At 41.7% G+C, this 12,180-nt stretch overlaps 1 protein-coding gene across 6 annotated transcripts in view; it reads left to right on the top strand.

The window, feature by feature from the left end:
- The window catches only part of ptprk (protein tyrosine phosphatase receptor type K), a 607,729-nt gene that overhangs the window by 111,999 nt on the left and 483,550 nt on the right, over window positions 1–12,180 (top strand). For all 6 annotated transcript variants that reach the window (XM_078212848.1, XM_078212849.1, XM_078212847.1 and 3 more), the window contains exon 2: window positions 230–352. In XM_078212848.1, the coding sequence (XP_078068974.1) occupies window positions 230–352 (123 nt within the window). The remainder of the gene's footprint in view (window positions 1–229; window positions 353–12,180) is intronic.

Raw genomic sequence — 12,180 nt, 5'->3', positions numbered from 1 at the left:
ATCATTGCAGTTAATTGTAGAATCTTGATGTGTGAATGAATTAATTGTCTTATGAATGGAAGTGTTCAAGTGAAAGGTGATAGGATGAAAAACCTGTTATGTCAACTCCACTAGCAAGTTCGACTCGAGCTTTGCTGAAGGCTTCTAATGGGAAATCAAAGGTGAAACCAGACCAGTTGCTGGGATTTATTCATCGTCTCGCCATTTAATTATTTATTTTTGCTCACAGGAGGCTGCACGTTTGATGATGGACTGGAACCATGTGAATATTGGCAAGATCAGGAAGATGACTTTGATTGGAGGCATGTCAGGACTGAAGATATGTTGCATTTGCAGCACAATGTGCCACAAGGTGAGAGAAGAACAATTTGTGCAATTTTGTGCTTTACTACTGAGATGTGTGACTAGGCTTCAATTTTGTGTGGCAGAAAAATCACAGGAAAATGTGTATTGTATAATTTTATCTCGGTGTCCCTTTGGCTGATAATGATGCAAGAACCTGAATAAGTCAATTTATTGGTAAGAATTTCAGCAATTTATTTTAATGGAAATTATTTGCCAAGTTTTAACCTGCTGTGACAGAAATAAATTTAAAGAAATATTGGAGAACATGAATGTGTTGCACAATTATGCTTTTAAGGAAGTATTTAAGCATGCAATAAAGGAGGATTGGATAATGCCTATCGTTGTAATGCTAAAGTAAGTCTAAAGAGCACCAATTTTCTTTGCAACATATTGTCAAAAGGAGATTGAAATGCAAGCATTTTTATGGAGCTGTTGCCAAGATTAAGCTACTCAGTTGAAGGATTGCAACTCATTGAAAAGCAATTGCTTGAATGACCTTGTCATCTTTTCTTTGTGAACATCTGAATTGCCTTTCTGTGGAGAAAGTAGGCAAAGGAACTAAAATGGAATTTTAGTTTCAATTACAAGACATTTTATAATTAATAGCATAATTAATCTTAGTGGTGGAGAAGGTTATCTTGAATATGTTTTAAATGAATTTGTATAGTTTCTAAAGTGGCATTTAGCACCTTGTGATGTGACCGAAAATAATTTGTTTTTAATTAATTGATCCAGCAGAAGGATGGTAGTTAAATTTCAGGGCAACCTGTGCAAACATTGAAGAGTATTTTGATAGTGAGGAGGAATGAGATAGGATGAGAAAGATGCATTATGGCAGTGTCCCCAAAAATGTGTTGGGGGAAACTGAGGGCTGATACTTTCTGACAAACGGTGGCTTGTCTTGAGTTTGAACTTTACAAATGTCTGTGCTTGCATGAAGTTGTTTACTGTGGTCAACCTAATTTAAATTCCATGTTGACCTTTTTATGGTATTCCCACCTGTATTTATGTTGGTGGGGTTAAGGGTAGAAAGACTGGTGATGCTGCAGAAGACCAGGTCAACAGGAGTGCAAAGGATTTGAATTAGCAAATTCTACTATTGTAGAACAACCAGTTTATTATCACTTTAAATTTTTTGGGGTATATTGTTATCATGCTTGGAATTCCATCCGTCCACACACTTCTGGGTGTCTGCCAAGTGCTGCCATTTGGATAATATCATCTTATGAAAAATGTAACCAGATCACCGTGTCCTACATTTGTCAAAATTTGGGCATGTACATTCGCTATCTACCATCACTTGCAGCAGAAAATAGGTCTGGTAAAATGTTACAAATTTCCCCTCTTTTCTCCATCCTTTCTACTCCTTTTGCAAAAGTGCCTTTGAGGAGTGAAGTCCTTCCCTTGCTGCTTCTGAGAGTGAGTAAAGTGTAGAACTTGACCCATGTGAATATTTATGCTTATTGTCAGATTCATGATCACTCAAAGACTGGAGTTCAAATTGTAGGCTGTGACTTCTTTGCAGTCCTGAGAAAGGACTGCACTTGTCAGATGAAGTGGTATAGATGAGGTGTTGTTAAATCTCATCTGCTCTTTGAGGTGGGTGTGAGTTCTTCATAATTTAAGAGCAACAGCATTCTTTGTGTTGTCATCAATAGTTGATCGAGTAGGAAAGATGGAGAGTGAGAAAATTTATCTGTCTTGATTCATGCACCATTAAAAGCTAGTGCACAGCTACAGAAAAAATAATCAAAAAGGCTATTGGGAATTATGCCTTTATCTGAAGTGGGTTGGAAAGCAAAAGTGGACCAGTGTTTTTTCTGTAGAACCTTGGTCCAGATCCTTTCTGGAGTACTATGTATACGCTGAACCTAAATTGTCTAGGGGTAATATATCTTTTGGGGAGGTGTGTCATGTGATCCAGCCTCCATTTCACTTGGTGGAGCAGAACACACACACAGCGCTGCTGCTGGTGTCTTCAAGTTTTACATCCATGTTCACATGTGTTTGTTAATAAATGAATGACCAGTGTGTTTGCACAATCCCTTATGAGTTAGTGGTGCTTTTACATCAATGATGTCTTTATGGTGTAGCAGCATGCCGTCACTTTTAAGCACCTTACGACAGTCTAACTGCTTGTCTGACATCCAGCATAGGGTGAACAGAAATTTCCTTCAAGTAAATATTATGAAGGTTGAAGCCATTGTCTTCAGTCCCTGTCACAAAGTTTGTTCTAGCCACCAACTCCATTCCCCTCAGACTTCTTTGTAATGTTTTTTTAAAAATTCATTAATGGGATATGGGCATTACGAGCTAGGCTAGCATTTATTTCTTGTCCCTATTACCCTTTAATTCATGGCTTGCTAGGCCACTTCAGAGTGCATTTAAGAGTCAACCACATTGCTATGGATCTGGAATGCAGGTGCAACCTGGTAAGGATGGCAGATTTCCTTCCCTAAAGGACATGACTGAACCAGAAGAGTTTTTAGAACATGGACAATAATTTCATGGTCAGTGTTTAGACTTTTAGTTCCAGGTTTCTATTGAATTCAAATTCCACTATCTGCCGTGATAAGTGACACCGAAATGATCTTCCAACTAAATCTGAACCATTACTTAGGTGGATTATTTCCACCTGGCTAAAGTAAAATAAATCCTTAGAGCAGTGGTTCCCAAAGGGTGTGACAAGAGAGGATGGCAAGTGTGGCGGGAAGATTCAAGGACAATCAAAGAAACATTTAAACATGGTTTAAACAAGCATTGTTTTATACTTTCTGGTTGTCCCATGATCATATAAAGTAGTTGTGTTCGATGTTATGAATCAAGCACTGCTAGGAGTTTTTTTGTTTTTGAATGTATTTCTTATCAATAAAACATTTGGTGTGGCGCAAGCAAATTTTTATTCCGAAAGTGCGGCCCAGTGGAAAAAAGTTTGCGAACCACTGCCTTAGAGGATGAGACTGGGAAATTAATGGGAAACAAGAGATGACAGAGAACAACTATTTTTTAACAAGCCTTCACAGGAGAAGATATGAGAAGGGTACCAAGAATCGTAGAAAACCGAAGGGCAAAAGGAAGAGCAACTTAAAACTATCATAATCACTAGTGAAAAAGTACTAGGCAAACTGGTGGGATTAAAGTTGGACAAGTATCCTGGACCTGATGGCTTTCATCCCAGGGTCTTAAATGAAGTGATTTGATTTATTATTGTCACATGCATTCATATACAGTGATAAGTATTGTTTCATGCGTGCTATACAGACAAAACATACCGTTCATAGACTTCATAGGGGGTGAGGAAAGGAGAGGGTGCAAAATATAGTGTTACAGTCACAGGATGTAGAGGAAGATCAACTTAATATATGATGGGTCCATTCAAAAGTCTGATGGCAACAATGAAGAAGCTGTTCTTGGCTTGGTTGGTACGTATCCTTAGGCTTTTGTATCTCTTTCCCAATGGAAGAAGGTGGAAGAGAGTATGTCCAGGGTGTGTGGGGTTGATTATGCTGGATGCTTTTCCAAGGCAGCAGGAAGTGAGTGAAGTGGCTGCAGATGTAGTGGATGCATTGTTTGTAATCTTCCAAAATTCCCTAGATTCTGGAATATTCCCAGCAGATTGGAAAACTGCAAATGGAACACCACTGTTCAAAAAATGATGGAGTCAGAAAATTTCTTGGACAGCTCCTCAGAATTGAGGATGACTAGCTTCCACAGTAAAAATGATTTCTTGGGTGACTGAGGAGTTCCATGAGCGATCTGCAGTCTTGGTCACAGGTTGGAAAGATCGTGGTTGGGGGAGCGGGTGTATGGGTTGCCCGGGTTGACACTTGCTCCTTTTGTTGTCAATGCTTGGCTTCAGTTTGCTCTCGGCGATGAAAGTCAAAGTGTTCAGCCTCTTCCCAGAAGCTTTCCCTCCACTTCGGGTGGCCTTGGGCCAGGGATTCCCAGGAGTCGGAGGAGATGTTGCACTTTTTCAAGGAGGTTTGGAGGGTGCCCTCAAAGTGTTTCCTCTACCCTCCTGGGACTCGCTTGCTGTGTCCGACCTCTGGGTAGAGCGCTTGTTATGAGAGTCTGATGTCAGGCATGCTGAGGTGGCCCGCCCTGCAGAGCTGATGAGCATGGTTAATGCTGGGATGTTGGCCGAAGCAAGGACACTGAAATTGGTGTGCCGACCCTGCCAATGGATTTGCAGAATCTTACGGAGGCAGCACTGGTGGTACTTCCCCAGGGTTTCAAGGTATCTGCTGTATATACTCTAAACCTCTGAGCCATATTGGAGGCTAGGCATCACTACAGTCTGTAGACCATGAGTTTGGTGCTGGGCCTATGGTCCTGGTCTTCAAACATTCTCCTCTTCAGGCGACTGAAGGCTATGCTGACACCCTGAAGGTGATGTTGAACTCTTAATTGATGCCTGCCCTTATTGACCGTAGGCCCCCAAGGTATGGGAAGTGGTCCACATTGTCCAAAGTTTCTTTGTGGATTTTATAGCCGGGGGCAGCACTGTGGGGTGGGGGCAGGTTGGTAGAAGACCTTTGCCTGACTGATGTTTAGTGTGAAGCCCATGCTCTCGTACATCTTGGTGAAGGTGTTGACGATGGTTTGGAGCTAGGCCCCTGAGTGTGCACAGACACAAGCATCATCTGCATACTGTCGTTCAATGACAGAGGATGGGATGACCTTGGTCTGAACAGAGGTTGAATAGATTCCCATTTGTTCTGTAGTTTAGCCCCACTCCAGTGGGGAACTGGATGAGCAAGGGATTGAGTTTTGCAGCAAGGAAGATTGAGATGAGTGTTGGTGTAATGACACAGCCTTTCTTGACCCCAGTTTGATCGTGAATGAGGTCTGTGGTGGATCCATTGGTCAGGATCATGGCTTGCATGTCATCGTGGAGCAAGTGGAGGATGGTGACAACCAATTGGGGACATTCAAAATCAAAACGGGGGAGGACACTCCATAATTCCTCCGGGTTAAGTGTCGAATGCCTTTCCGAGGTCCAAGAAGGTCATATACAAGGGTTGGTGTACTTCCCTATATCTCTCATCGTTGCTTTGAAGTTGGAGATCATATCTGTTGTGCCCCTTATTGGACAGAATCCACACTGCAATTCTGGAAGGAGATCTTCTGCCACAGAGGAAGGCTATTAAGGAAAACTCTAGCAATTTTTTCTTGCAATTGGGTGGCACGGTAGCACAATGGTTAGCACTGCTGCTTCACAGCTCCAGGGACCTGGGTTCGATTCCCGGCTTGGGTCACTGTCTGTGTGGAGTTTGCACATTCTCCTCGTGTCTGCGTGGGTTTCCTCCGGGTGCTCCGGTTTCCTCCTACAGTCCAAAGATGTGTGGGTTAGGTTGATCGGCCATGCTAAAATTGCCCCTTAGTGTCCTGAGATGCGTAGGTTAGAGGGATTAGTGGGTAAATATGAGGGTAGGGCCTGGGTGGGATTGTGGTCGGTGCAGACTCGATGGGCCGAATGGCCTCTTTCTGTACTGTAGGGTTTCTATGATTACCTTTCCTGTGGCCAACAGGGAAATTCCTCTGTCGTTACTGCAGTCGGACTTGTCACCTTTCTTGAAGGTGGTCATGATTACACCATCTCTGAGATCTCCTGGCGTGTTCTCCTTCTAGATCAGAGAACTACAATTATGTATTCATGCCAATAGTGCTTCTCTGCCATGTTTTAATAGAAGGGAAATGGAATGTTGCCTTTTTTACGAGGGAGATGGAGTGTAAATGTTACAATCGTACAGGGCATTAGTGAAACTGTACCTTGAATATTGTGTGCAGTTATGGTCTCTTTAAGCAAGAATATAGTTCCATTGGAGGCAGTTCAAGGATGGTTCACTAGGTTGACTCCTGGGATGAAGGCATTGCCTTAGGAGAAAGGGTTGTGCCCATCCTCATTGGAGTTCAGAAGAATGTTTCAAATAAATCATCTCTCCTGTATAAGAATCTGACGGGGCTTCACATAGATGCTGAAAGGGTATTTCCTCTTATGGGGAAATCTAGAACTTGGGGACACAGTTTCAGAATAAGGGGTCTACCGTTAAAGACTGAGATGAAATAGAACTTAATTTCTTGGAGATGGCTAATCTTTGGAATTCCCCATCCAAGAGAGCATTTCAGCCTGCGTTAGGCTGATTATTGATCGGCTGAGGAGTCGAGGATTATGGCAGAAGGTAGGAAAGTGAAGGTGTGAAACCACAATCCGATCAGCTATGATTGTATTAGATGGTGGAGCAGGCTCAGGGGGCCAACTGGCCTACTCCTATTTCTTGCGTCCATTCTTATATTCACTGTAACATTGCCTCAGCTCACCTGCTGTTGAAACCCAATCCATGTCTTTGTTGCCTCTCAACTTGACTCTTCCAATGTAGAGGCCCCTTCTAAAGTTCTGCGACCTCCTACCCTAATTTGCACCAAGTTCTGTTATCCAACATCCCTGTGCTTTCTGAACTAAGTTGCCTCGCATTTAAGGAATGCCTCCATTTTAAAATTCCTTTCCTACTTTTCAAATATAGCTCCACCCAATCTCTAACTTTCTCTAGCCTGACAACCTTCCATTTCTGTGCTGCTCCAACTCTAGCTATTTTGTTGTGTGGTGAGGATTGAGACAGGTTTGGGGATTGTCTCGTCTCCCAAGGTCAGACTGGAAATCTTACATGACATTTTCATAAGGAGAAGTCTCATCAACCCTTTGCCTTGCTATCATGTTCCTACTGCACAAAGTAGGATACTAACCTGGTCTTTTTACTTCATGTAATCCTGAAGCAGCTGTGTACCTTGTGAACCTTTTTTTCCAGTCGTCCCACTTCAAGCCTCCTGCACCCTGAAATGGTTCTCGGAGTGACCGGATGGAACCCATGCTTCAGCTTTAACTACATCATATTTGCATTCGCCTGCATCGGCCTTTGGGCATTCCTGATTTGAATTGCTCCACCATTGGGGTTGGGCCTTCAGCTGCTGATTCCCTCCCTATACTTATCCAACTCTCTCCTTTTGAGATGCCTCTTAAATCCTACCTCTTTGACTAAACTGAGTGTGCGGTAATATTCCTTTGTGTTTTGAATGTCAAATGTACCTTAGGACATTTTAATATGTTAAACACATATTGTCGAACATTGGGAAATATTTTGACCTTGGGTATAGATTGTAGATTAACTCTGAGCATATTAAGGTTTAGAGTTGTTATGCTCAGTTTATATATACTTGAGTTGAAGAGGCTGAGCAGTGATTTGATTGAGATATTTAAGATAAATAGGGACTAGCTAAGAGTTATGTAACACAAGATTGAAAAAAGCTAGTTGAAAATAAACGGAGAGGAACTGCGACCGAAGTTGAGTTACATTGCCTGTACAGCAATGCACACACTGTCCTCATAAAAGGGGAATTGGAGGCAATAAAATAGTGCAAGGCACCAGATATTATAGGAATTACTGAGACATGACAACAGAATAGTTGAGGCAGGAAACTAAACATTGCTGAATCTAACATATTTAGAAAAGATGGAGAAGGGGAAAAGGAGGTGGAATAATTATACTTGATGGGGATAATGTCAGTAGAATAAATATAACAGCCATCAGTCTGAAATGGAATTGTACATTCAATCCATAATGGATTTGTGGATGGAAACACAAAACAAAGAATCAAATACCACTATTAGGGTAGTCAACAGTTGTCCATTCAAGTTCTATTCACAGGCCCCAAAATAATTTTTTCTCCAATCTGTTACGTTTGTTATGGAATGGGGGAAGAAATATGAGTTAAAATGAACGTGGGATAATAATCGTAAGGGATTTCAACGACCTCGAAATTATTCATCTAGAAAAGAGTAAGTGAAGTGGATAAGAGAACAGAGTTCCTACAATGTGGTTGACTCAAATGTCCTCTAAAATGGCGTAGCAGGCCATTTGGTTCAAAGGCAATCAGGGATGGGAAATAAATGATGGCGCAGCCAGCCATACCCACATCCCTTGGATGAAACAACAATGTGTACCCAATTCCTTTCTCACCCAGTATGTAAGAAACCCAACAAGGGAGGATTCACTGCTGGATCTTGTAACTGTGGTTGAACCAGAGTAGATGAGAGATAAAAGTAGGGGAACACCTGGGCAATTGTAAGCATAACATAATACTCATTATGATGATTGAGATGGGCATAAAAGTAACAAAGGATAATCTATTGGAAAAAAAATATTTTGAGGGCCTGTGAATAGAACTTGGGGGGGAGGGGGGTGGAATGGACAACAATCTGGCAAATAATGTCGAAGAGCAATGGGAAACATTTCTTGTGGCATTCAGCAGAGTTCAGGGAAAACGTGTTCCATTTAAAAAAAACCAAGGATAAAAATAATGAGAAATCATGGATAAATAAAGACATGAGGGAAATATCAAGGGTATGGAACGTGGCATACTCAAAAATACATAGACAGCAGGGGAGTGCAGGGCAAGGATTAATACAAAGAGATTAGGAGAGAGTCAACAATGAAGAGGGTAATGAAGGATTATTTAATTATCAAACATCATCAAACAAAAAAGTTAAATATTTTACAAGCATGTAACTTGTATAAAAAAGCAAAGTCAGGACAGGAATAGGGCCACAAAGGAATGGATAGCATAAGATCAAAGGCAACCATTGTGAATTGGCAAAAATATTAAATAATTACTTTGCTTCAGTATTTATAAGAAAGTTAGTGTGGACGCGATAACTCGAGCTATGTTTAGAAATTATCCAGTCATTTATTACAGGGGAATATTAAGTAAACGAATCAATCTAAACGAACAAAGAAAGAAACGGAACATTTTTAATAACAAAGAACCAAAATGATACTACATTGCAAGTAATGAAAATGTTCAATATTTGCTGAATATCGACAGCATCGTATCTAATTAAATGTCATTGATTCTGTAGATTTAGGCGATCTGAAACTTTGGCCATTGTTCATTTTGAATGGTCATAAAATTTTTTTGATAATTATTATTTTTCAAACCACAGCTGTTAAGTTTTGCACCATGACCTTGAAGATGAGATGGAAATGTGATAAATAATGGCGTACTGGCTAGAAGTAGCTGCCAGGAATAATTAAACATTCCAACACGAAAGTGACTGACGAAAGATGAAAAGCTGTGTACACCACAGTGTTTCTCCTTTATTGTATATTGGTCTAAGCTAAAGCTCTTTATCTGCTGAGACCAGTTCCCAAATTCAGTCTTTTTTTTTCCCTGAAACAGCAGTATTTTCTCGTTTGCAGTGGTGTTCGGATCAGACGCTGCACAGTTCACATAAATTGATGACCACTATCCTTTGTTCACAATTCCTGTCACTCATAGAACCAGGGAAAAGGGGAAATGAGTATTGTCGAATATGGAAACCTTTGGATTCAGTATCTTGAAACTTTGATTTTTTTTAGCATATAAAGTATTCAGCCTAAGAGCAGTTAAAATTCCCTCCGAGTTGTTTTCACTTCTGAAGCGTTTCAATTTTTTGAGTATTATGCTTCTAGGTGAAGACTGACTTAAATGTTAAGGTTGGTATAATTGTACCTGCTTAAAAAAACTTTCGCCTGCAAACCGGATTAATGTGTTCTGTGACAAATACTTTCTGTCGTGCGTTGATTCAACTGAGCTGCATTGGATTGTTTCGTATCCGGTTTGGTGCATAGTTTAATCTCGAAGGGCAGATATGTTGTTCAGTTTTACTCTATTAGTGAAAAGAGAAATTAAATATGATTGTGATTTGGATATGTTTGAGTGTTGGTTTTTATGCTCAAAATTAGGTTGTCGTTGTGGGGTCAGTGATGCATATTACCATGTTTCACATCCAGTATTGGCAACAGTCCTTCTGTGGCTTGCATATAAATAATGCATGTTAACTCTGTGAATTACTTCTCCAGTGCAGCAGGTGCAAAATATCACTCTGATGGTGCCAGTATGACGTGTTTAATTTCCGTGAGTTGGACTGAATTATGGCAAAAGATAACACAATTACCTATTGTCAGACCTGGAGCAAGCTCCCATTAATACTTTTTGAGTGAATGTGCAAGACTTTTACCTCAGATTTGTGGCAAGCTTCGGGTGGCCCAGAGTTGGAAGCAGCCTAGCCCTCTTTCCTTTCTGACACACAGATTGACCGGGTTAACAGTGAGGTTGAGTGTCTTGGATTACAGAAAGATATAGACGAGATGGTCAAATGGGCAGATAAGTGACGGATGGAATTTAGCCCTGAAAAGTGAGAGGTGATGCACTTTGGAAAGAGTAATTTGACAAGCAAGTATACTCTGAAAGGTCTGACACTGGAAAGTTCCGAAGAACAAAGGGACCGTGGCATTTTTGTCCATAGATCTTGAAGGCGGAAAGGCAGCTTAATAGGGTGATGAAAAAGGCATATGGCACACTCGTCTTTATCAATTGAGGTATAGATTACAAAAGCAGAGAGGTCATGATGGAGTTGTATGGAACTTTGAGGTCACAGCTGGAGTACTGTGTGCAGTTCTGGTCGCCACATTATAGGAAGGATGTGATCGCACTGAATGGGGTGCAGAGGAGACTCACCAGGATGCTGCCTGGGATGCAACATTTATAAGGAGAGGTCGGATAGGCTTGAGTTGTTTTTTTCTGGAGCAGAGAAGACTGAGGGGTGACATGATTGAGATGTTCAAGATTGAGGAGCATGGACAGGGTGGATAGGGAGCAGCTGTTCCCCTTCATTGCAGGGTCTGTTATGAGGAGACACAAGTTAAAAGTGAGGGGTGAGAGGTTTGGGGGGATTTGAGGAAATTCTTTTTTACTCAGAGGGTGGTGATGGTCTGGAATGCACTGCCTGGGATGGTGGTGGTGGTGGGATGCCTCACATCCTTGAAAAAGTACCTGGATGAGTACCTGGCCATAACAGTCAAGGCTATGGGCCAAGTGCTGGCAAGTGGGATTAGATGGGCAGTCAGGACCTTTCATGTGTTGGTGCAGAGTCTTTCTGCACTGTCGTATTCTGTGATTACATAGAAACATAGAAGATAGAAGCAGGAGGAGGCCATTTGGCCCCTTGAGCCTGCTCCACCTTTCATCACGATCATGGTTGATCGTTCAACTCAATAGCCTCATCCTGCTTTTTCCCCATAGCCTTTGATCTCGTTCACCCCAAGTGCTATCTCTAACCTCCCCTTGAATATATGCAATGTTTTGACATCAACTACTTCTGGTGGTAATGAATTCCACAGGCTCACCGCTTTGTGGGTGGAGAAATGTCTCCTCATCCCCATCCTAAATGGTCTAACCCGAATCTTCAGCCTATGACCCCTGGTTCTGGACTCCCCCACCATCGGGAACATCCTCCCTGCATCTACTCTGTCTGTCTAATCCTGTTAAAATTTTATAACTCTCCCCTGGTTCTCCCCTCATTCGTCTGAACTTCAGCGAAAACCATCCTAACCGAGTCAATCTCTCCTTATACGTCAGTACCGCCATCCCCGTAATCAGCCTGGTAAACCTTGGCTGCGCTCCCCCGAGAGTAAGAATGTCCTTCCTCAGTAAAGGAGACCAAAACTGCATACAATATTCTAGGTGTGGCCTAACCAAGGCCCTGTATAATTGCAACAACACATCCCTGCTCTTGTACTCAATCTCTCACAATGAAGACCAACATTTATAATTGGGGGAGAGATAATTATGATGCGATTAGGCAAGAATTAGGGAGCATAAGATGGGGAACAGAAACTGTCAGGGAAAGGCACAAATGAAAAGTGGAGCTTGTCCTTGATAGGTATGTCCCCGTCAGGCAGGGAGGAAATGGCCGAGTGAGGGAACCATGGTTCTCAAAAGAGGTTGAATGTCTTGTCA

The sequence above is a fragment of the Mustelus asterias genome, chromosome 5 (genome assembly GCF_964213995.1).
Source record: "Mustelus asterias chromosome 5, sMusAst1.hap1.1, whole genome shotgun sequence".
NCBI classification, from domain to species: Eukaryota; Metazoa; Chordata; class Chondrichthyes; order Carcharhiniformes; family Triakidae; genus Mustelus; species Mustelus asterias.
This window is presented reverse-complemented; position numbering and strand designations above follow the sequence as displayed.